This window comes from Diabrotica undecimpunctata, chromosome 5 (assembly GCF_040954645.1).
Source record: "Diabrotica undecimpunctata isolate CICGRU chromosome 5, icDiaUnde3, whole genome shotgun sequence".
NCBI lineage: Eukaryota > Metazoa > Arthropoda > Insecta > Coleoptera > Chrysomelidae > Diabrotica > Diabrotica undecimpunctata.
Genome location: NC_092807.1, coordinates 53,320,391 through 53,345,381, shown reverse-complemented (window position 1 = coordinate 53,345,381; position 24,991 = coordinate 53,320,391). Strand labels below are relative to the sequence as shown.

At 35.1% G+C, this 24,991-nt stretch overlaps 1 protein-coding gene across 3 annotated transcripts in view; it reads left to right on the top strand.

Moving 5' to 3' along the window:
* LOC140440628 (nose resistant to fluoxetine protein 6-like) overlaps nt 1-24,991 on the top strand; it is a 131,310-nt gene that overhangs the window by 66,926 nt on the left and 39,393 nt on the right. For all 3 annotated transcript variants that reach the window (XM_072530994.1, XM_072530993.1, XM_072530995.1), the window contains 2 exons: nt 14,579-14,747; nt 16,875-17,068. In XM_072530994.1, the coding sequence (XP_072387095.1) occupies nt 14,579-14,747; nt 16,875-17,068 (363 nt within the window). The remainder of the gene's footprint in view (nt 1-14,578; nt 14,748-16,874; nt 17,069-24,991) is intronic.

Here is a 24,991-nt window from a genome sequence, read left to right as displayed (position 1 = left end):
TAAGTTGAAAACATTTAATTAAATAGGTAAGAAGAAATAAAATAAGACTTACTCACAATCAATTTAATTATACCACCAACGACCGGTTTCGCGTTCGTTTCGAAATTACAAAAAAAACCCACATTAGGGTGTTGTCTTATAAAGAGAACAATTACAGTAATTATGCCAATATTATATGTCTATGATTATTAATATGAATAAAAATTAGTTAAAGCAGACAAAGTAAAACCAATAAAATGACATAAGATAATCTAACGAATTGAAATAAAATAGTAAATAACTAAAAATACTACTTACATGCCGGTACAACAATTATTAATTAGTAATTTATATAACATAGTTCAAACTATCCTGGATTGCTGGTGATGAGCAATCATCGGTTCTATTGCAACTGTCTGACAATTAGATGGGAAGTTCTTGAGGGGAGAGATATTAATAAGTGAAATAGGATGTAGGTATTGTGTACTTGTTTGTTAAAAAAAAAGTGATGTTTTATATTATTTAAAGTCATTTACATTTATTCAATAGATATATTTTTTAGAAATGTGTGTTAATTTATTAAATTGTTTATTAAAAGGATAGCTATATGATAATAAATGAAAGTCGGTGGGCAATAACTCTAAATTGTAATTATCAAATTGCGGTAGATTAATTTGGTCTCTGTTTTGGCAGAAAATTGTTATGTCAAATATATTATAATAAAACAAATAAAGACAATCAAAGACACTTAGGGACAAACAGAACACAATCAGAGAGACAAAACAGACATTAATTTAAAAAAAAACTTACAGTATTGGAGCTGAATTCTCTTTACTGATGAATGACGGTTCTGTTTAAAGTCGCGATGGCCAAGAGAGGGTTTGGAGATGGAGAAATGAAAGGTATGCTCAAGCTTGTATGTCCCAGAGAAGAAAGTTTGACGGTGGTGTCATGGTTTGGACTGGAATCTTATTTAAAGCTCAAACTGAACTTATTTTCATCAATGGCTTCCTGAATGCTCACCGTTATATAATGGATGTTTTATAAGCAGTAGTTCTGTTTGGTCCATTTATTGGGGATAATTTTGTCTTTATGTATAATTATGCACGGTCGCATACAGCAAGAATCCTGACAAATTACTTGGGGGAAGTAGGAATTAATACTCTAAAATGACCAGCCTGCAGCTCTAATCTGAATATCATCGAACATCTTTGGGATGAACTTCACCGTGGGGCTAATGGTCAACCAGGCTAGCCAGAAAGTTTTGCAGAACTTCAAAACAGGCTTCGTGAACAATACGAACGTATTTCGTTAAAGTTTTTAAAATTTGTTCCTTTCCCTTCCACACTGTATGCAAACGGTTATTTATGTACGGCATAATACCCGATATTGGACAATTTTGTTCAAGTTCACTCGTAATTTTTATTGTTTGTAATTCGTTTCGATATTACACTATTTTTTTTTTGTAGCCTTCTAATTAAATAAATTATGCTAAGGAATTAAGCAGTAATGGACATTTTTTGTTTTAAAAATGAAAGATGTTGTATAATACAATATGAAACACAGTGCATAAAACTTCCAATGGATTTTTATTTTCGGAAATTTATGGGTTGGCCACTTTTTTCCGGTCAGTGTAGATGAGCAGCAAAAATACTTGACAATGGAGTCACTGCTAGTAAATTAATTGCTATATAACATATCAAAAATTAAGCCAATGCTGATTAATCCATTGTCAAATGTTACACTGCCTGATTTGTGGCTGATATGGTGTCACAAAATCTTGTTACCATTATGTGCGCTGCATTCAGAATACTTAATATACTTTTCTGAGTATAATTCAACATCTACCTGTTTACATATTTATGGTGCTTAAATAAAACATATTGCTTCATCTATTGTAGCATATACAAAATGACAGTAAGGTTGATCACATTTTCTGTTAAAAATATCAGACAATGCACCAATTGGTATTTATTTGTCAAATAAGTACTCTTTACACTTAATAGAGTGTTTGTTATCAAAGCATAATATATTATTATATCTATATATATATATATATATATATATATATATATATATATATATATATATATATATATATATATATATACATCGGTTTAGAACGTCTTTCGACGTTGTTCGATACCTAAACACCATCTCTTCCTATCTTCGCAGTCGTTTGTTGTTAAATTTCTTTCACTCATGGACTTGTTTACGCCATGTTGCCATTCTAATCTGGGTCTTCCTCTTTTGAAGTGTCGTTTATTTTAAATCATAATAGGTGACTTATAGTTATGGATAACGTTACAGAGGCACTCTGGCCGATAATTTTAAATGGGACCTAATGGCAAGTGATATCTCGTTTGAAAGGTAATAAACAATACTATTCAGTCATACTATTTTTGTTTCGGTTTAATTTGATTTTAATGAAAAAATAAAATATACACTAAAATTAAAAGTTTGCATTTAATTAATTGGACAAACATGACTGTAGACGAATTATTCCACGTTGCAAAAGACAGAGAAACTTTTAAAAATGTGGTCGCCAACCTCCGTTAATGGGGACGGCATAGGAAGAAGAAGATTTAATTAATAAAGATTCTATCGTTCACCTTTTGCTATTTGTCAAAAAAGTTAGCGTTTTTCAATTCTCTAGTTCATTTTACCATGCCAAATTTTTGTAAAATTGTTTATACTTAGAATATTAAGTTAAATTATTATTTAACGAGACTTTTAAATGTTTACATTGGCTGTAGCCGACAAAGCAGCAGATGTCTTAATAATTGGTTAATGTAGCGAACAATTTCAATGCAGCTAAACGTCTTTTTAATGAGACGTATTCCGATATCCCTTTATGAAGGACTTTTTTTAGGAAGCTTTTTGGTAAATTTAAGGAAACAGGTAGTGTTCAAGATGCCAAACGATCTCGTCGACCAACTATTAAGGACGACAAAAAAATTTACATAATTGCAAACATGGTAGTGAACCCTATCTCTTCTACAGTTCAAGTTGCGTCTATCTGTGGAATCAGTCAAAGGACAGTGCGCCAAGTGCTAAAACAAATTTCATCCACACAAATTAAAAATTATGCACCAACTTCCAGAAGATGGCCCCGACCGAAGACTAGAATTCTGTGAAAATTCCAATCAAAAGTCCAATCAAATTAATCAACAACCAGACTACATAAAAACAATTATGTGAGGTATTGCAGTGACACAAATCCTCATGTCTTTCGTAAAAAACATACTCAATTTCCAGAAAAAGTAAATATTTGGGCAGATATTTTGGAAGACCATATAGTTGGACCTGTTTTTTCTCAATGGGTACTTAACTAGTAAAGTGTATCTAGTGATGTTACAAAACGCAATTAAGCTGTTATATCTTAAAATTCCGAAAAATAATCCAGATGATTAGGCTACTTGGAACACACACACACACACACACGCAGTGATCAATCCTGCCCCTAGGAACATGTGTATACCAATGTAAGAATGGGATCCACATGTCCGAAGATCAAACCGGTCACACTTCGCTAGTCGAAGTGGTACCTATCTGACCCCCAGGCTTTTCCACCACCCCTCCTCATCGTGTGACTTACGTGAGGAGGCTTATGATCTGAAATTTACTTAAGATGCCCTGGGTAATAGGACATCCTCGGTTTTTAGTGAACGTGGTTATGCCACCTAACTGTAGGGGTAGCCACATCTAGGCTTTTTTTTCTATTTACTTTACTGACTCTATTGATTTTACTCTACTTTAAGTCGGGACTTGAGTCCCTAAAAAAAAAAGAAAAAAGAGCGTGTGTTCCAACCATAGCCTGAGCTGATGACTCTATGTCCGGAAAAGAGTGTGTGCTCGGTCACTCAGCCGCCGATTTGGCAAAATAAATTTTGTTCTCCTCGCGGGCTGAGCACCCGAGAGGGGTCCGGCCACCAAGCCCATGTATGCCGCACATGACCTCAGTGCTCAAATTTCGCGAGTAGATCTTTCATTCGATCTGCCTTAAGGGCCTAGTCCGCGGAGCGGTATATAAAAGGCCTGACGGGCCCCCTTCTATATTTGCTTTATAAGGTAAATTTACGTTAAACGGTTGAATGAAAAGTATGAATATATGAATATGAATTTACGTAATTTAATCAGAAAACACATTTTTTTTGTGGACTTCCTTGTGGCTTCGGGACTATAAAATGCCTGGGCAACAATTCTTTCCTTTTTTCCTTAATCCCATCTGTGTGCGTGTATTGGGGTGTGCATTCCCAAGTGTATAATGCTCTCACACACCCCGGTATATATTGGACTTATAATTACCTAAAAACCTAAAAACCTAAAACAGAACAGCGTACCCTCTCGCCAGAGTTTTTTGGTGTGTTTTCTGATTGACTGCATTTCTTTGTTCGTTCTTATTGCAAAGATCTCATTCTTTATTTATTCGTTCGGGTTCTCCCTATATCGAGCTATCTGTTGTTTTGGTCTTCTGTGTACCGTCCTTGAGTTTTGATTGTAGTTAGTCAGCTCTCTTAACATTCTGCTTGGGTGGTTTCTTAGTCCGTTGACAATTTCATATGCTCTCTCGTCTAGCGTGCGTAGGATTCTTGTTTGTCCTGAGTCTCTATATACATATCTTAAGGGTACGTACCTTGGTATCTTAAGGGCATCTCTGACTATTTGATTTTGAGTGGTCTGTATCTTTTTCCTGTTTGTTTTACAGGTGTGTTTTACATATGTTAGGACTGGCAGGATAATACTATTCGCAACCCTGATTTTGGTTTTAAATCGTAGTTTATTTTTCCTTCCAATAAGTGTTGAGAGCTGACTTTTCAACGCTTTGGCTTTGCGTATTTGCTGATTGATGTGCTCAGTGAACGTTAGCTTCTTATCTAGATGTACCCCTAGGTATTTAGCCTGGTTGGTCCAGTCTACTGGGGTGTTTTCGATTGTAATTTCGCGATTTGGTACACTTCTTTTGCGACTAAATATTACAGCCTGTGTTTTGTCTGGATTTAGGGCTATTTTCCATTTTATGCACCATCTTTGGAATCTGTTTAGTGCTCTTTGCAGATGATTAGCTGCATGATCCGGGTTTCTCCAGCTAACAGCTATTGCTGTGTCAGCGTAAAGACTCAACAGAGAGCCTGGCTCTTTTGACGTTTCGGCCGTATAGATGGTGTACAGGTACGGCGACAGCACCGCTCCCTGAGGCACACCCGCCTCCAGGGTCCCGACTTCGGATAGGGTTGCCTCTATTCGAACTCTGAACCTTCTGTTGACAAGATATGACGCAAGGAGGCATGTCATCGCCTCACTGTAACCAAATTCATTTATTTTATAGATGAGTCCATGGTGCCAGACTCTGTCGAAGGCTTTGTTGACGTCCAGAAAAGCTGCAGCTGTGTACATTTTTTCATTAAATCCTTTGGTGATGAATTCTGTAAGTCGTAGTACCTGTAATTCACAGGAGTGTTCGCTTCTGAACCCGAATTGAGCCTCTGGTATGGTTGTGCAAATGTGCCGTTTTTATCAGGTTTTGCAATCATTATTACGTGTGCCTCTTTCCACCTATCTGGGAAATATCGTAGTTTTAGCATGTTGTTTATTATGTTAGTGATATAAACAATAGCTTTTGTTGGTAGATTTTTCAGCGCCCTATTTGTGATGTTGTCGGCTCCTGGAGCTTTTTTGGCATTTGTCATTTTTATAAGTTCCTTTATTTCTTCGGGAGATGTATGTGTAATACCTATTCTGCCCTTTTTCCTTATAAGTCTTCTCGCTGTTCTAAGGTGCCAGACTCTGTCGAAGGCTTTGCTGACGTCCAGAAAAGCTGTAGCTGTGTACATTTTTTCATTAAATCCTTTGGTGATAAATTCTGTAAGTCGCAGTACCTGTAATTCACAGAAGTGTTCGCTTCTGAACCCGAATTGAGCCTCTGGTATGGTCCCTATCATTTGTGATTCTTCATTGAGTCTTCTTAGTATGACTCTTTCCGCTATCTTGCTCATAGATGATAATAAGCTGATAGGTCTGTATTTTTGCGGAAATGTGCCGTTTTTACCAGGTTTTGCAATCATTATTACGTGTGCCTCTTTCCATCTATCTGGGAAATATCGTAGTTTTAGCATGCTGTTTATTATGTTAGTGATATAAACAATAGCTTTTGTTGGTAGATTTTTCAGCGCCCTGTTTGTGATGTTGTCGGGTCCTGGGGCTTTTTTGGCATTTGTCATTTTTATAAGTTCCTTTATTTCTTCGGGAGATGTATGTGTAATACCTATTCTGCCCTTTTTTCTTCTAAGTCTTCTCGCTGCTCTTTCTACCTCTTCTTCAAAGTCTATGTCATCGTCGAGGTGTTCGTTGTTTCTACACGCCCTTTCTAGTTCGTCCTTCATGACTTCGGCTTTGTCGATTTCCGTATGGACAATCCCGTTTACTCCGTGTAGGGGAGGTATGGGTTTCTTGTCCTTTCGGAGGATTTTAGATAACTTCCAGAAGGCGGATTTGTTAGGATTTAGCTCATCGATATAGGAGTCCCAGTTTTCATTTCTATGATTTTGAAGTTGTTTTTTCACTTCCCTGTCTAGCTCATTTGCAATCCTTTTGTCTTCTACCGTTCTTGTGCGGTAGGCTCTTCTTCTTTTCCCGTTTTTCTCTTTGATTAGGTTTTGAAGTTCTATACTTATATCCCTGAATCTTCCTTTTTGTCTTGTGATTGTTTCGGTTTTGGAGCTGGCATCGATAGCATTGTATATTGCTTGTTCTAGTTTTATTACACTGTCTTCTAGTTCTGTAATATTATTAATTGTTGGGATGTTACCGATGTTCTCGCTCACAATTCTTCTGAAGTTTGGCCAACTTGTCTTCTTTCTGTTGTGGGTCTGCAAATAGTTCAATTCTATTGCGCCCAGGGTCAGGACGATTAGGTTATGTGTCGAATCGCCTTCATTTAGAGAGTGTATCTCGTATTGTTGACCCACGTTGTGTAGGATTGCAATGTCGAGATACGTAGGGAGTTCTCCGTGGAAACATGTCGGTTCTGTTGGTCCGATGACATATGTGTTCGGTCTGTTCTCGAGATGGTTGCAGAGATATCTTCCGTTTCGATTGGTCGTCCTGTCAAACCAATTGGGAGATCTAGCATTTAGGTCTCCAATAATTATAGTTGGCTCTTCTGAGTTCAGTATTAGGCTCAAATCTTCGTTGAAAATCGGATCATGTGGTCTAACGTAAGCTGACACTATTTTTAGTGTTTCGTTGTTGGCCTTAAGTCGAATAATTGTGGCTTCCATTGTCACCAGTCCGTCTGGTGTTGGGATGTGCTCGTGTTCGAGTTCCGTTTTGACTAATATAGCTGTTTCTCCTGATAATGCTCTATGATCCGTTCTATAGATATGGTAGCCTGGAAATTTTGTTTTTTTTTCCTTTCCACTAGTTTGGTTTCTTGAAAGGCCACGATATCGAGCTCTAATCTGTTTATTATTTCATCCAGAAAATTGATCTTTTTGAATATTCCGCCGGAATTCCATGACCCAATGCGTAGATCTTCGTTTTGGTTTGCTAACATTTTCGGACGGCTTCTCCAAATGCAGTCATCATTTTTGTTGCTTTGTCCATCATGGACATCATTTCCATCATTTTGTTATTATACTCTGTATGGAAGTTTGCGATGAGGGTAGCTGCGTCCTGTACCGACACTTCTTGTGGTTGTGCTAGAGCTTCTGTGGTGGTTTCAGCGGATTTTTTCGCTGCCTGTGCGTAGCTGACTCCTTTGTTGATTGGAGCGCTGTTTATGGGGCTTGTTTTCTTTTTGGGGGCCTTAGAGCATCCTCTATAATTTGCTGTGTGCGCTTCACCACAGTTTGCACATTTGGGGTCGGTTTTCCGGCTTTTCTCACAGTCGTTACTGATGTGGTTTTCTCCGCATTTTACACATCTGGATCCGCAATGGCAAGCCTTTGAGCTGTGGTAGGCAAGCCTTTGAGCTGTGGTAGAACCCTTGACAGTTATAACACTGTAGAGTGTCTTTTGTGATTTTGAATTCATCCTCCACATAGATGCGCATGTAGCATATATCAGATATTTTTTTAATTTTTGCAACGTCTTCCTCTTTGAGAGTGACGATGAAATGTGGCAGTACTTTTTTATCAGCTTTTTTGGAGATCATATTGATCACCCTTGTTGCTTCTATTCCTTTATTGTATAGTTCGTCTTTAATTGCTGCTGTGCTAGTAGTAGCAGATAGCCCTTTTATAATGACTCTTTTTAGTTTATCGCTATCTATGGGATATGCGATGAATTCTACTTTTGGAGTGTGTTCTTCTAGGATGTGTACCATTCCTAGGAAATCTTTTCTGGTTTTTGTGTTAATAACAATCGATCTGCCTGATCGTGCAAACTTATTGACTGATATTATGCCTTGGTTGGCTGCTCTCTGCAGGATTTTTTGGTATTCTCCTACAGTTTTTAGGATTATCGCCGGTGGTTTCGGCTCTTTTACTATTGGCTCTTTTACTATAGGCTCCTCGCTTGTTTGCGGTGAGTCTTTTGGTACGTCGTTTTCTTTTTCAACTTGGCTATTTTTGCTCAAGTTATTTTGGGCAGTTTTCTTTTTCTGGCTTCTTTCATGAGCCTCTTTCGCAGCCTTGTTAAATTCGTTTTCTTTCCGCTGATTTATTATCTGCGTCTGCTTTTCGGCGACGCTTATTTTTGTTTTCACACTACTGTCTGATTTCGCAGTAGTGGTGCCTGTCTTTTTTCCTTTTTTATTTTGGACTTGTGTCCAACCTGCAGGTTCTTTGGTTGTTATGATTCTTTCCGGCTCTTTAGGCTTGCCTTTGCTACCGGATGGCTTTGCGGGGGGAGGTGAACCGATTCCTAGTTCCACTAGCTTTACAACGTCATTATCGAGGGAGGCTTTCCACGGGTCGATTTCCATTATTGACTCTTCTTTCTCCTTGGCTGCTGTTAATGCCATTAGATGTTGTACAAGATTTTGTATCTCCTTGTCCTTTTCTTTGTTTTCGTTTATCAGCTCAGTCATCTGAGCGAGAAGGTCTTGGATTTGTTTATTCGCCTTTTCCTCGCGGATACGGCTTTCTTCTTTTAGGGATTTGATCTGTTCCGTCAGTACATTGACCGACCTTAAAAGCTCATTGGTCTTTTCCCTTTCCGCCATTTCTCTGGCCTTTTTCTTTACTTCTTCGTCTTCCGGAGAGTCTTCTTTGGGACTTAGCCTTTTCATTTTCTTACCGATTTCGGGCTCGGCTTCATTTTTGGAGACGTTGTCCACGGCGGGTTGTGTCTCTACTACTGTTGGGGGCGGGGCTTCGTGCGATTCTGCAGCTGGGCTCGGCTCTTCGTCGATGGCGTCCATCGTATTAACATCGTCATCGGTGTCGATTTCGCTCCTTTTTTCTTCCTCCGACTCGGGCAGATAGGAGTCATCGTCAGAAGATATCACGATTTCTATGTCGTGGATCGCAGGATTAGTCGATTTAATAAATTTATTATACAGCTATTATATATATAGAGCTGGCAACAGAGGGGTTTGATGATTCGGCTAAATCATTCTCTTCTTCTTCTTGTGTTGTCACCTGCGTGACAACACTTTCTGGGGGGGGGGGGAATATCACTCATATTGCCGTAAGGCACTGAACAAATAGTTCATAAGATATAAGAAAATTCTACTTAGACGACTCTGTTTTTTTTTTCCACCGACTGACCGCTGTCAGTACGGCTTACTGGGTGCCATCCCAGGTACCTCGCGGTAGTTCACTCCCTGTATTCACAGTGAGGGATCCTCTTCCTGTTTCTCACACCTCAGGAGCAGGGGCCGTTTTTGTCCGACCTTGTCAAATGTCAAGGCCTTACAGTGTTATCCCTGACGACACACTGAGGTGATCCCGAATTCTTCGCAAACGCGAAGCTGTTATAGCCTCCGCGAGGATCCTATAAAAACAGCTCCTCGACGGTTTAACTAGTAACAACCTCGCATCCGCTTTTCGCTATTATGTAGGACAAGTGCCTATGCCACACTCGGTGTCTTACCCACCGGGAGCTGAAAAGCTCCGTTGAAAATAGGTCAGTCGCCCCCACCTAAGCTCGCTTCTCTCTTGAGCACGTCCGTACTGTTCGACTGCTCGAGTCGAACTCCTAGGCTACTTGGAAATAACGTTAACACAAAGGTACTCCTGCATATTATTATGGTGCAGTAAGACGTTATCTAGATAAAGAATATCATGGTAAACGGATTGGACGACGAGGTTCGATGAAATGACCAGCTCGGTCACTGAAAAGCACGCCATTAAATTTTTTTCTGTGGGGGGTACTTGAAATCTAAGCTTTACGCTACAGCACCTAACACTATTGACATTTTGAAACAACGAATTTTTTAAGACTGTAGAGCAATTTACCCCATCACATTTGAACAAGTACGACAAGAGTTTAGCAATAAAATGCATTATTGTCAGGAAATAGATGGAGCACATTTTAAGCACCTAAGGTAAATGCATTCCCGTAACCTTGGGAATTTATTAATAAAATAACGTTACCGTGCTTCTAGTCACAAAAAAAAACAGTGGTGAAGCTGGCCTTGACTCTTGTCTTGCCCAGGGATGCCAGGTCTGGGGATTTTTTTCTCAGAACTGGAAAAAATTAAGAATCTTTGGGAACTGAAGAAAAACTCTTTTAAAATGACTAATATCTGGGGAAATCAAACTGGCTAAAATATGTTAAATTTAGTAAAAAATAGTTATTTTTGAAAGTCCAGTAATTATGTGAATATTAAATGTACTACAAGGACAAGATAAGATCGCGGTGACTGATTCTACATATAGGCCACACTCAATACAGTTTGGTGAATTGGAGCTACCGCGAACAATGATATTGCCTGGGGTTCCCTGACACTGTCATCTCATATGAACCACCTATGTAGGCCCGAGGTTCGCCGACTTACAAGAAACAAATAAAATTATCAAGACTTCTTAGGAGTCATGAGGCATTGTCATTTGTCATTTCCTGTAATTCTATATAATAACTGTTATACTGTCAAAAACAATTACTATGCCGCTCCAAAAACACACACTGGAGATCGAAAATCAGGGTCTACAAAACTATTATCAGATCAATAGTATGTTATGCATGCGAGACATGGGTGATGACAGAAGAGACAAAAAGAAAACTGGAAGTCTTCGAAAGAAAAGTCCTAAAAAAGATATTTGGACCTATTAACGAAAACGGAATATCCATGTACAACCATGAACTCTACCAACTGTTCAAAGAGACACCGATCTCAGAATACGTTAAACTTCAGAGACTTCGCTGGGCTGGTCATGTAGTAAGAATGAAGACAGAAAGATTGCCGAAAAGAGCCCTAGATAGTAAAATGCAGGGCGCAAGACCAAAAGTAAGGGCACGAAAAAGATGGGAGGATGAAGTGGCAGCGGACGCGCAAAATTTGCTAGACGTGAGAACCTGGAAAAGATCAGCGCGGGACCGACTAGGTTGGAGGCATAGTTTGGAGGAGGCCAAGGCCCGATTTGGGCTGTAGCGCCATTGAAGAGAAATAGGGAATGTAGGTAGTTCAAAATCTCGAACAACAGGAAGAAATAAGTGGTCTTATCTACTTATCCTCAGCTCATAATGATCAATTAGCGGGCCCTTTTACAGTACTAGATACTCTGATTATTGCTAATGTGATTCCGTCAACTACTTAACCCATTGGTGATCCAAAATAGACCCATTAGTAGCTTTTCCATTTAAAAAGACTGTCTTTTGGCCTGTTGAGACTTTCGAAATTTTTTTGGAAAAATAAACCACGGAAAATAAACTATGTTTTGGCTACAGTTAACTCTGCGGGGCATTTGCTCAATTTTTCAAGAAGCCCACTATATCACTTGTGCGATATTGAGTTAAAGTTTGAAAAACGCTGCAGAAAGTCGATTTTAATTGAGAAACAGGGGATAATTTCATGGCGTCGTCGTTACCTACGATTCACTCTTCGATACAGCGAAGAAGCCTACAATATCGCCAATTTAGATGAGTCATGGGTAAACGTAGGTCACAGCGTATCTAAAGAATGGGTAGATACGTCCATTAAATCGCATAGAGATGCATTTGTTCATAGCCTGACTACAGATATAAAAGATTCTGCAACTCGTTGTCCGCGTTTTGTCCTCCTACATACGATGAATGTGACAATGACTTTGTTAATGAAGCAAAACTGACTTATTTGGTGAAGAAAAACACCCAAGATTACCATGACGAAATGGATGGTCCACTCTTTGCAAATTGGTTCAAATATAACCCAATTCCTAATTTGCCAGAAAAAAATACAGTGGCGATGGATAATGCTCCTTATCATAGTAAGAAATTGGAGAAAGTTCCTAACATGAAGAATAGCTTTGAATAAAGAAGAAATAAAAAATGGCTTCTATCGAAAGATATATTTTCTGAAGAAAATTGTTTAAAAACAACTGTTTGGTTGTTTTTAACAGGAGGTTGTCAACGGTTATAGAGCAAATTAATATCGATATATAATTGAAGATATTGCACAACAACACAATTTGAAAATTCTCCGCCGTTCGCCCTATCACTGTGAGCTTAACATTAACACTGACATAGAGTTAATATGGAGCGAAATGAAAAGATTTATTAACGCACATAACAAAACTTTTAAAGAAGAACTCATTTTCGGTTCTTCTTTTCCTTCGCAATTTTCTGACAAACAAAATTTTCATAATAATGAGGTCCGACACTTGACATTGACATACAACACATCAGTAATACCATCTAAAATAACTTTTGGTTTCTTACCTTACATTCCAGTTCTGACACCTAAGCTAATTAACATTTTCCAAAATGTAAATGGCTTACAAATTACAACTAGGAATGTGAAAACGGTATCTAAGTTATACACAAAAACAAAGAATCCCTTCACAACACAGGAGTCTTCGAATGTTGTTTATTCTATACCGTGTGCCAATTGTAACAACGTATACATCGGAGAATCATCTCGTAATTTCCACAGTAGGGTGATCTTACATCGTAGTGACATAAAAACCAATAAAATAAATTGCTATGCAGTTACAGAACATGCATTAACTTTAAAAAATTAGTTTAATTTCGAAGATTCATGTATTTTGAAAAAAGAAAAAAAACATTCAAAACGTGTTTTCTTGTAAATGTGCTTCATAAAATCTAGTACGTCTTGCATAAATAAAAGTCTGGCATAGATAAATTGAGCAATATTTATTGTTACTTACTGGAAAAACATCAAAAATAAAATAAATATTTACTTATACATGTACACTTCACAATACACCTGTGTGCATAACAGGTTGCATACCATTAAGACAGGTTTAAAAATTAAAAATTATCCAGTATGGGCCTCTTGGTTTTTGAAAAGAAATACAATATCAAGAACACCTAATTACATTTGAATTTTGTTGTTTTTTCTTTCTGTTCTCTATGTATCAGAGTTAAGACACACCATCAAAAGATGTCATATAATAAACAAAGTTTTGCTATGATTACCAAAATTTTAAAATTTATTTTGTCCATCATTTTATGTTTGTGTTATTAATGTTGAGGGTCAAAGCTTATTATAAATAATCTCAACGGCTAGTAAGTTGCACTGACGAATTGTGATATTTTGTAAATATTAACATATTTTTTATCTATATTACATCGTCTTGAAAAAGGAATAAAACAATTCCGAAAGCTAGACAAAAAGTCAAAAGAGTGTTTCTTTAACATCCCGGCCAACCTTCTGACTGCAGCCCTAATAAACTGTTTGTTTATATCGACAGTCACGAATATCCAGTATTTCTCGTATATATATATATATATATATATATATATATATATATATATATATATATATATATATATATATATATATATATATATATATATATATAGTATAGTGCTATTGGATCGATGATTTGTGGCTCGGTGCACGCATTCAGATCCCCACCCTCCCACTCCGAATTATTGTGTACGCTTGAAAACCGAAATATAAATAAATTATTCAGTTATCTATTTTAGTAAAAATCTTATTATACTTTGTCCTTGACAAAGAAGGAATTTCTTATACAAAATTAAAACTTAATATTAACAGTTAACTAAAGGTAATACTTAGTACTTATTATGAGAGCCTATTATTTTATAATATTGTTTTTGTTGCTGATAGTTGCTCTTAAGTATAAATTGTCATGAATTTTGTGTAAAAGGAATTACCATTCAAAAAATTCATCCCAGAAACACACGTTGAAAATGATGACGATCTCATATCTATGAGATATTCTATGTTTATTTGTTTATTGTGTATTTTTATAACGATTTTAAAGGTGGAAATTGAAACGTCAAATATGCATTTTTTTTACTAAAATTATGATTTATTCTCATAAATTAGAGTAGTTTATATTTTCGATTAAAGGTGTAAACTGGAGAAAAACAAGTTTCTAAAAATTTAGTAATACAGTCATTATTAATTCTATAAAAACAAAGTATTTTAGTACTTTTTAGTGTAATTTCATCTAAACAATTGTAGTTATAAGTAGACATTATTTAAAGTTTGTGGTATATGTTATTAAAATTACAATTTTAGGTTAAACTGTACAATTATTGTATTCATGATCCTAAGTAGAACTTCGTGGATTACAATAATACCAGGTCCAGCAAATTTTTATTCAGTTATTGCTAATCAAAAAGCATGCAGTGAAAACTGGTTCCCTTCAATATTATTCTTTGTTAATTTTTATCAGGCCGCACATATAGTAAGTAATAGTAATAGTAACACTAATAATAATAATAATAATAATAATATATATATATATATATATATATATATATATATATATATATATATATATACAGGGTGTCCCAGTGCGTTCCTAAACGATATGGGCTGATTGCAGCATTTAAAACATAAAAGTTTTATAACATTTTTCTATTCAGTCAACCGTTTTCAAAAAAAAATTATTAATTTTTATTAATTTTAATCCATTTGATGAGTATTCACAGCCGGCAACGTTGCGTTCTTTGTTATCCTTCGTTAATTTATAATGAGGCAAGTGCAAGAGAAATCATTAGAATACAACAAACCGGCATAACTACGTTTCGTGTACCTTACAAAGGCATTTGATCGGCTCAAATTAAAAGACGTTATCCACTTACTGTATGCAAGAGAGATACCTCTAGGAAAAATCAAAACGATCGAAAATATCTACCAAAACAACACAATAAAAGTAAAAGTAGAAGAAGAACTAACCGACCCTATTGGAGCTGGCAATGGGATAAGACAAGATGATTCCCTGAGTCATATATTGTTCAACCTCATTATGGACGAAGTAATAAAAAAAAGTAGGAACTAAAAAAGGATACCAAATGGGAGAAAAACAACTTAAAATAATCTGCTATGCAGACGACGCAATACTACTCTCTCAAAGTGAAGATGATTTACAACGTATGCTGCACCAATTTAATATAACCGCCAGAATATTTAACATGTTAATTTCCCCAAAAAAGACAAAATGCATGGTTACAACAGCAAATTTACTAAGATGTAAATTGGAGCTGGAAGGTCAGATAATAGAACAAGTGATGGAGTTTAAATATCTAGGCATCACATTATCTAGCTACGGAAAGCTCGAAACCGAAGTGGAAGATCAAGTGAATAGAGCAAACAGAGCCGCAGGCTGCCTAAATAAAACAAGATGGAGAAATAAAAATATCGGGAAAGAAACGAAATGCAGAATTTACAAAACAGTCATCAGGCCAATAATGACATACGTATACGAAATACATAATAATAGCAAGACCTGACAAAGAGAGGACAAAAAGGATATTAGAAACAGCAGAGATGAAAACACTTAGAAAAATTGATGGTAAGACAATATGGCACAGAGCTAGAAGTACAGATATACGATGTAGATGCAAGGTGGAGAACATCAAGAACTGGTTAAGAAATAGAAAAGTAGAATGGAACGATCATATAAGCCGAATAACAACAAATAGAGTCGTAAAGACGGCAAAAGACGGTTCCCCAATAGGAAGACGATCAGTAGGAAGACCACGAAAACGATGGCATGCAACTTACTGGAGGCACATTGAAAAACAGACAGAGTCATGTCTATATAAAAAAAAAGAAAAAGAAGAAGAAGAAGTATGCCAAATACTTTTGATGATATGCACCTTTTACACTAATTTATATTACATTTTTTCAATAAAATATTTTATTTAAAATTTTTTTTACCCTACCGTAATTTTAACATAAGTCTTTCTTCAGCAAGTATGGGATGGACATTTCAAAAAGCGTTGAGAAAGGTCTTTATAAAGGTGATGAAATTCGCCATAGTAAATTCGCTTCTTATTTAGAGGATGCACCGCCATTTTTGTTTGTTCTCTGCATAAACACCATGTCTTAAAATTAGAATTTATTACAATGCCTCGTCCGATGAAGAGGATGACGATGACATATGATTAAAAAAAAACAGAATAAATGTGCGGCACGGTGCGGCAATACGGCCACTAATCTGCAAAGCAAAGGCTAAGCTAGGTGCGAGGGATGGTGCTGTGCGTTGTACTATGCGACGTGCGGTGCGCCGTTGTGGCCGCCACCTTAGACACTGTAACGTAGTGGTAAATAATGACGACCGTTAACAAGTTCTTAAATTGTGGCATGTTGAATTTAAATATTGTTTTATATAGTATTAAACCATAATTGATTACAGAGGTATTACATTTTTTATTTGCTTTTACGTTTACAGTTCCAATCCGAAAATCGTTTTTCTGTAACCCTGTAAAGCATTGTGGTTTAATACCATACCAAATAATAGTTGACTATAAACAACCCTTATACCAATAAACAAATATTCATCAAATCAATTTTTATTCTGTTTCAGTGCAATCCTATTACATCGCACGTGTCAGTGGACTTTCAGCTTTATGTTATAAATTTATTTTTACTGTACATCAAGCTCAAATTCAACTTTAATACTATTAAATTTTTTGCTACGATGTTGACATTTTCCTTGATTTTGCATGGAATTACTTTACAAATATTCGATACTGGTCCTCTTTACCTAGCATCATTGAGGTAAACTTACTTTTTACTTAACTAATTGCTTATTATTTATGAATTATTTTAACAATGTTTATTATTCTTATATTCTTATTTAAACCAGTTTTGTTTAAATATCTGCAGAAATTATATGAGTAGACTAAACAATAATTAAGCATACTAAACACAAATTAACAATACTAAATAAAATAAGCTTTAGCTTCAGTGATAACGGAGATCTTTTTGATTAGACGGGCCCAGGAAGATAAAAACAATAATTACGCTTTAAAACTTTTATTAAAGAAATAATATAATTGGTTATTTTTTTATGTGCCACTCTGAGTATGTTTATACTCAAATATCTCTCTGCTACATTATTTTGCAGAAGATTGATATATTTTGTACACACTTTTAATTTATTCATTTGCTACATTATTCTTTTACTACAATTTTTTATTATTCATCTATATCAGAATTCTTTTTTGAGGGAGAGGAGCATAATATGGATAGTCTGAATAAGAGTAAAAAACCTACTATTTCAAACTTTGCCGAAGAGATGTAATCCAACAATTCAAAAGCGCTTGTACATGTCAATAGTCAGACCAAACTAAAAGATCGTCTAAACAATACTTGGAACAACCTCACAAAGCATTATAGACTAGCCTATGTTATGTATTACGGGTGCAATTAGAACATGTCCAACGATTACTATGGAAGGTGTCATTCAAATCACACCCCTTTATATTCTAAGCATAGAAACAAAGACCATACATCGAATTAATATTATTAATAATATAATTATTAAAATTAAACAAGTAACAATTAATAATTAATAATTGCTAGACCCAACTCTGACTGATGAGTGAAGTAAGATGGCTTGGTTCAGGAAAACAAAAAATAAAGGATGGATACATCCATTGGTCAGGAGGAACCGACCCAGAACATCAATATGGAATGGCTATATTAGTAACAGACAAAATTGCGCAGTCAGTCATAGACTTCATCCCTATGAATGATAGAGTAGTAATGCTGAAATTAAGAACAACCCATAAAAACCTAAATGTTATTCAGGTCTATGCTTCAACAAGTGCCAAATCAGAGGAAAAAATTAAAAACTTTTATAACAATAGAGATGAAATAATGCGACTGACAAAAAAGGCGAGATAACGATGATAATGGGAGACTTTACCGCCAAAATTGGTCGTGGTGGCGAAGCAGACAATATAGGGGCATACAGTCTTCTTATACGGACTTCATTTTGCTCAATAGCAACTTTAAGAAGTACATAAAATCTAGTAAAACATATCCTGGAGCTGACATTCATAGTGATCACAATCCAGTTATAATAGGTTTTAGACTAAAAAGGTTTTTTAAAGTTAAAAGGGAAAAAGTGTCAAGGAAAATAGACATCTCACAACTGAAGCACCCTGAAAAGTAAAAAAGTATCGAGGTACAGAGAAATAGAAACGTTAGACAACTTGGTTGACGTTGAAGTAACATGGACTACTCTAAAAATGAAAATAACAAAGATACAAGTCGACGACATCGGGTTCACTAAAAACAATAGAAAACAAGAATGAATAACGCAAGAGATCATGGATCTCATGGACGTAAGACGAAAACATAAAACAAACCCAAAAGAATACAAACGAGTCAATAAAATCATTAGAAAAAAGTGCAGAGAAGCTAATGAAAACTGGATGTCAACCAAATTCCTAGAAATTAAACAACTTCAGGAAAGATACGATACCTTTAATGTCCATAAAAAAGTAAAAGAAATGACAGGTAGACACATGAAATAAACGAAACAATAAACAATATCAAAAAATAATAATAACGAGATAATTAAAGGTACAAAAGACAAACTGGAGAGGTGGAAAGAATACATTCAGACACTTTTTGACGATGATAGACCTTGTTTTCTATCATTCACGGATGGATGATAAAATAAATAAAAATGGTCAAAAAATAACAAAAAAAAGTAACTTATGCAGTAAAAGCTCAGACGAACGGAAAAACTACCGGTCCAGACAATATCAATGTCAAAATACTTAAATTAATTGCAGACAACGAAAGTAAAAGCCTCGACTTCGATAAGAACCATTTATTACTAAGTTTTTACAACTACATGTGGAAAGGATGAGGGCTGCTTACGACGTTGCAGCGGCACTCGCACGAAGGGAAGGTTATGACATAATCGTCTTTAAGGAGCCCAATGTAAAGTTGGTCTCTCGACAGAGGATCATTAAAGATAGGAAATCTGACGTGGCCGTATACGTGGTGAATCGAGGAGCTGGCATTACCAGACACTCTGTTAACCCTTTGCGTCTGAGTATTTTCAATAAAGTACCATAATTATTTTAATTTTATATCGTGGTCTAGTAAGCGCTAGCCGGAATACCATCGTTCGGTGTTTAAAACGCATCCCCTCTCCGTTCGGGATTAGAATCTAGCATAATCTTGTAAGCGTGTCTAGCTAGCTGTTCATTACTGTTTAGTTGTATACGAATATCGTTACTGTTTGTTTCTTTGACTTATAATTAGGTGTTTTTCTTAAACTTTTTAAATGGCCGGTAAGTTTTGTATATTTTTTTTGTAATAATGATTATAAAGTAGGCACAGTGATAAAAATTTAAAAAAAGTTCTATACATTTCGAAATATTAGATAATTCTCTTGTGGTTCCATACGGGACCACTATCACATAACATTATAATTTAATATTTTCTTTGGTTTTAGAAAAGCGGCATTTTGACTTTACCAACCTATCTTTTGACGACAGATATACTTTACTAGATGATCTACCATCTGACAGTGGATCATATACTTCAGATGCACCATTATGAAGAAGACCTTGACGATGACGTAGAACTAATTTTTTTAGAACACGAACAAAGTGATCATGTTGTAGGTGATGTTCAGTTGGATGGCTTAGATCTAGAAGACCAGGCGCCGCCGTCTACACGTCAAGTAACTTGGATTGAAAACGTCATTATATGATCCGTCTAAAATTCAAAATTTTACACAGTGGTCAAAATGTTTCCGATGATGTTGGTACACAGCTAGAAATATTCGTGTGCTTGTTCCCGACGAATTTGTTTGAGAAAATACTTTTTCAAAACCAATCGTTACGCTACACAGCAATATGGGGATCGTTATATTCCAACAATATATGAAGAATTAAAATGTTTCTTTCGGTTTAATCTTATGATGAGGCTACACGTAAATGTTCTTACAAAGACTATTGGTCTGCAAAATTTGAATTGAGAGATTCGTTCATCTCGTCTTTCATTTCTCGTGACCGATTCAGTTGGTTACTGGCAAATTTGCATATAAATGATAATTCCATTCAACCTAAAAATGTGCTAATTAGGGCTAATCCAGAACTACCACAAAAAGGAAGAAAGAGTACTGAAGCCATTCCTAATAGTTATAAACCTGTAGTTCCGTTTAAACACGGTTTAATAAGACTGCACTTATGCCAATCCATGGCACAAAGGTTTGATGTGCAAATTGCAGCACGAGAGCAGAACCCCATAGAACTAGATGGCATTGCTTGTCATGTCAAGTAGGTCTTTTCTTAACAGAAAAGTCGAATTGTTTTTTTTTTAATTTCCTCAAAGGTAACTTTTTTACTTCTAATTTTTTCTATTGTAATGTGTTTTTGTCATTCCCTAGTGGTCCCGTGTAAGCACCACCTTTTTTGGTCTATAATAAACGAAAATAAAAGTTCCACACAAAATAGAATTTGTTATCTTTATTTGCATTGGTCATTGAAAACCTAACCACAAAAATTTCAAAATAATTAAATCCGTCCGCAAAGGGTTAAAAAAGGTTATGTTAAGGTATATGACCGAAACCTGGTGGTGTACAATTGGTATGTTTCATCAAACATCCCGCTTCGATTATATGAAGTCTACTCAAAATAACTGAACTTTGTGGATCATTATTAGCTAATTTCAGGTTCTTTATTTCAGAATACGGATTAATTGAATTTTCATGTGAATTTTCTACTGTATGATTATTTATTTGCCTACTGTTAATACAATTACAATCGATTTTCTTTTGATTACTAGATTCTTCAACAGTATGTAACGCCACTGAGTCAAAAGCCAGAACATGGCCTCTTGATGTAAACCCCCTATTTGAATTTTTAAACATTGTGTTTGGCACTATAACTGTTTATTATACAAACATTATAAAAACTAGGTATATTAAAAACAAAAAACTGACATAAGAGTTTGGAGAAATCTAAATCGAGTCGTGTGACATAGGAGATCCTGGATATTGCTGCGATCTAGCGGCCAATTAATGAAATAACGACATAGGAGCTTGTTCACAGTTAAAATACATATTTATTTTTAATTTAGACTAAAAAAACAAAATTTCCGAAAATTGACATAGGAGGTTGGGAACTTTTACCATCGAATTGCTCAGGCCTAGGATACGATAATAGGGACATTACCATCATAGATTAATAGATCAATAAGTTTACTTGAAACTCATTGCATTATAATTATGATAATTATCGAAAAAATATTTTTGAGTATTTAAAATTATTTTGTTGAAATTTACTATTGAAAAGATATTCAAGCGATATTGTTCATAGAAAGTTCAGGGTAGGTTTCTTCGCACCACAGGTTTATATAGCTTAGCCATGTAGAAGCCTCTTTTCACTTAAAATTGGTGAGGTGGTGAAATTGACGTTTCTTCAACGGCTTATTGCTGACATACGACCGGCCACTGAAATAGCAAATTACATTTACAAAACACCTATTAACAAAAATTACTTATCAGTAGTAATATCTCTAGGACATTGATAACAGACGAGATAATTCCATGACAACCGAAAGCTCGTATCTTGGTAACAGCACGCAGCCGAATGCTGAGTGCTGTTATCAAGCAACGAGCTTGAGAAATTTGTCATGAAATTATGAGGCATTCATCAATGTCCGAGGGATATTCGGCGGATAATTTTTCGAAAAAAAAAATCATAACTCATAAATATATTTGTGACTGTAGGTTGTATTTCTGGGAATTTTTTCTTTGATTAGCGCATTTATACTTTGAACATTCCCATTGCCGAAACGTGACATTTTGAAATTTATTTGGATGAAGTTGTCAAACTCGATCGTGTTGTCATAGGGATTGAAAATTGCACTGAATGCAATTATCAGTCTAATGTTGACATGATTGGGTGAAATTGTTCCACATGACACAAAATGACGAAATTTAAATGGTTGTTAGAACAGTCGAAAAATTATCACAGTAATAATATTAAAATTTGCCAAACAACATAAAAAATATGGAAAACCTCCAGTACTACACCATCCGTAACTTTGGAACCGTTGATTTTAGAACAATTATGCATGTTACGTTTCTTGTTTTAAATTTGACGCAAAGCATTTTGGTATATAACCTTCTTTACGCTAAACCATATAGTTTTCGAAATATTTGCGAGAAACGAAAAACCAACTACTAATTTTACCGATTTTTTTTTTCTCCTTGCACTCCCTCCACTCCCCAAACCCGACGCATAAGTGTAACTTTTTCCTGAACTTTATGTGGATCATATAGAACAATTTGGTGTTAGAGAATAACTTTTATTTTGGATGTCAAGGTTTAAGTCTAATTATAGTACCCATATTATCAGGCGTTATATCTGAGAGAACGATTGATTCTGCACAAAAAGTGCCAATAAACATTTTTGTTCAAAATTATCCCAGCTACACTTTATGTTTAAAATATTTGTTTCTACGACGTGTAGATTGCTGGTAAATCGATATTTTCCCCGATGGTAGGAGTGCAAATTTTTTTGCATCTTTTTGGGGTCCCAAAATTGACATTCTTGGCATAATTTAGATTGCCGTCTTGTTTTTAAAGATAAAATCTTTGACGACTGGACTAAATAAGTTTTATGAAATATCATTTGTTATTTGACTAACTTCTGGTGAGCCGGATGGAATTCTTTGTTATCACCGTCATTTGTGTTTCCAATAATATTCTTTATTTTAAAATATTAAACTCTGTACATATCGTTAGTGTAATTCGCATAGTGCGTAAATTCATTTTCTTTCAAATATGACTTTTTGCGCCATCTGGTACAACAATATCATATTTTTAGACTGAAAAATACTCATCTCCGCGGCATTTACCGTTTCGCAATAAAAGCCGTAACAGAAAATTGCCTAACTCTGCATCAAATTGTTGACAAGCAGAATGCTTATATCCCGCCATTTATATTGGTTAATTTAAGTCAGTAGTTGTTCTTGGAATTAATCATAAAAATCTTCAATTATTACTTAAACTCTACGTGTTGTTTCATATATCATTAGAAAGGTAAGTCTATTTTTTATTATTTATGCAATAATCGAAAAAGTTTAAGAATGACTAATACAATTCACTATTTATTTACGTTTGGTGATACGCACTATACGCCACACTGAAAAGATAACACAAGACGGAGATACGAATATTTCCACAATAAATATGACTACTTTTTATTGTTATTAAACAATTTTAATTTTAATTTTTAGCGTTTAATAATATGTATACCCATTTTAAAAGTCAGTAATTGTTTATTTTCAAATTTATTTATATTATTTGAATGCTTCCTTATTTAGTTTGCAATGATTTTCGTTTAAATCTAGTTAAATAAAAAAAAACATGTGAAAAGTTAGTTTTTTTTTTCATATTAAAGTTTAAAGTAAAATAGTACTGCACATTTTGTTTTTGTTACAGAAATGGCTAAAGGAGCAGATATGATTAAAAACCTTCTACAAGTGCAGTCAAAGTTAGACGACACTGAAAAAAAGGACCCTATTCAAGTTAAAGAGCATGATTTAGCCAACCTTACTCTTGCTCTTGCTTCATTTATGAAACAAAATACCATCGACAATGTTATTGCCGTGCAAACAAACAGTATACAATCAAATAACAGTCCAATTAATGATAATCTCGAGAAATATACTATAGAAACCGAAGAAATGCTTATCAACCATATTTTTGAGGAAGAACCGTACATGAAAATAAATTTGGGTAATTTTAATATTACAAACACGGTCACTAATGGCACATAAAGATTAGAAGAAGGCATAAGGTGAATGCAAAAAAGTAACTGCCAAGACAATGAAACCAAAGTCCAAAGACTCAGACTTCATAATCATGAAAGCAGAGATGCAAGAAGAGATAGGTAGTGGTTTTGAAGAATTTATGAGTAATGGATGATATAAAGAAAACGATTCAAACAATAGTTAACTTAATCTAAAAAATTAAACGGAGCGTTTAAGGTCTAAAAGGAGTAAAACAGACAAACACGAGAACCACAAGAATAGAGAAAATGGGCTTAAGTATTATTGAAGAAAAAGAGAAAATGATTCATGAAATTACAATATAGAAAAGGCGACAAAAACTATTAAACCTCGTTGCCATTGAAAGTTAAGTAGGGATGACAAGACAAAATTGAAGTGTGGTTCTATTTCTGACAAGTCTAGACACGAAATATTTGACAAATTTTTGAGAAAAACTTGGGGCGAGAAAAACACTTTTGTAAATACAACAGCAGTTGCAAACCCTACAGAGAGACGAAGGGGAGAACGGAATATATTTAGAAGGCAAACATCGACCGAGTTTTAATTAAACGCTGAACATAATTGAATACGAGCAAGCATAAAGATGTTTTTAAATACACTCTGTATTGAAGAAATTGCCATAAAGAAGTGGATCAGATAAACAGTTACACATAATAAGCAAGTTGAAAAGCAGCCGAGAAGCAATAAAAAATTATTATTTTTTTCCACAAATTACCCAAACTTGAGTCCCATTACTGCAGGACAAATAGTTCAAAGTTATACTTGTAAAGAGTATGACAATTAAAAGCATAATTATATAGAACTTACTGCACAGATTTTTGTGGGAAAAATAATATAAAAACCATGTCAAGAGTCAGCTTTTCCATAATT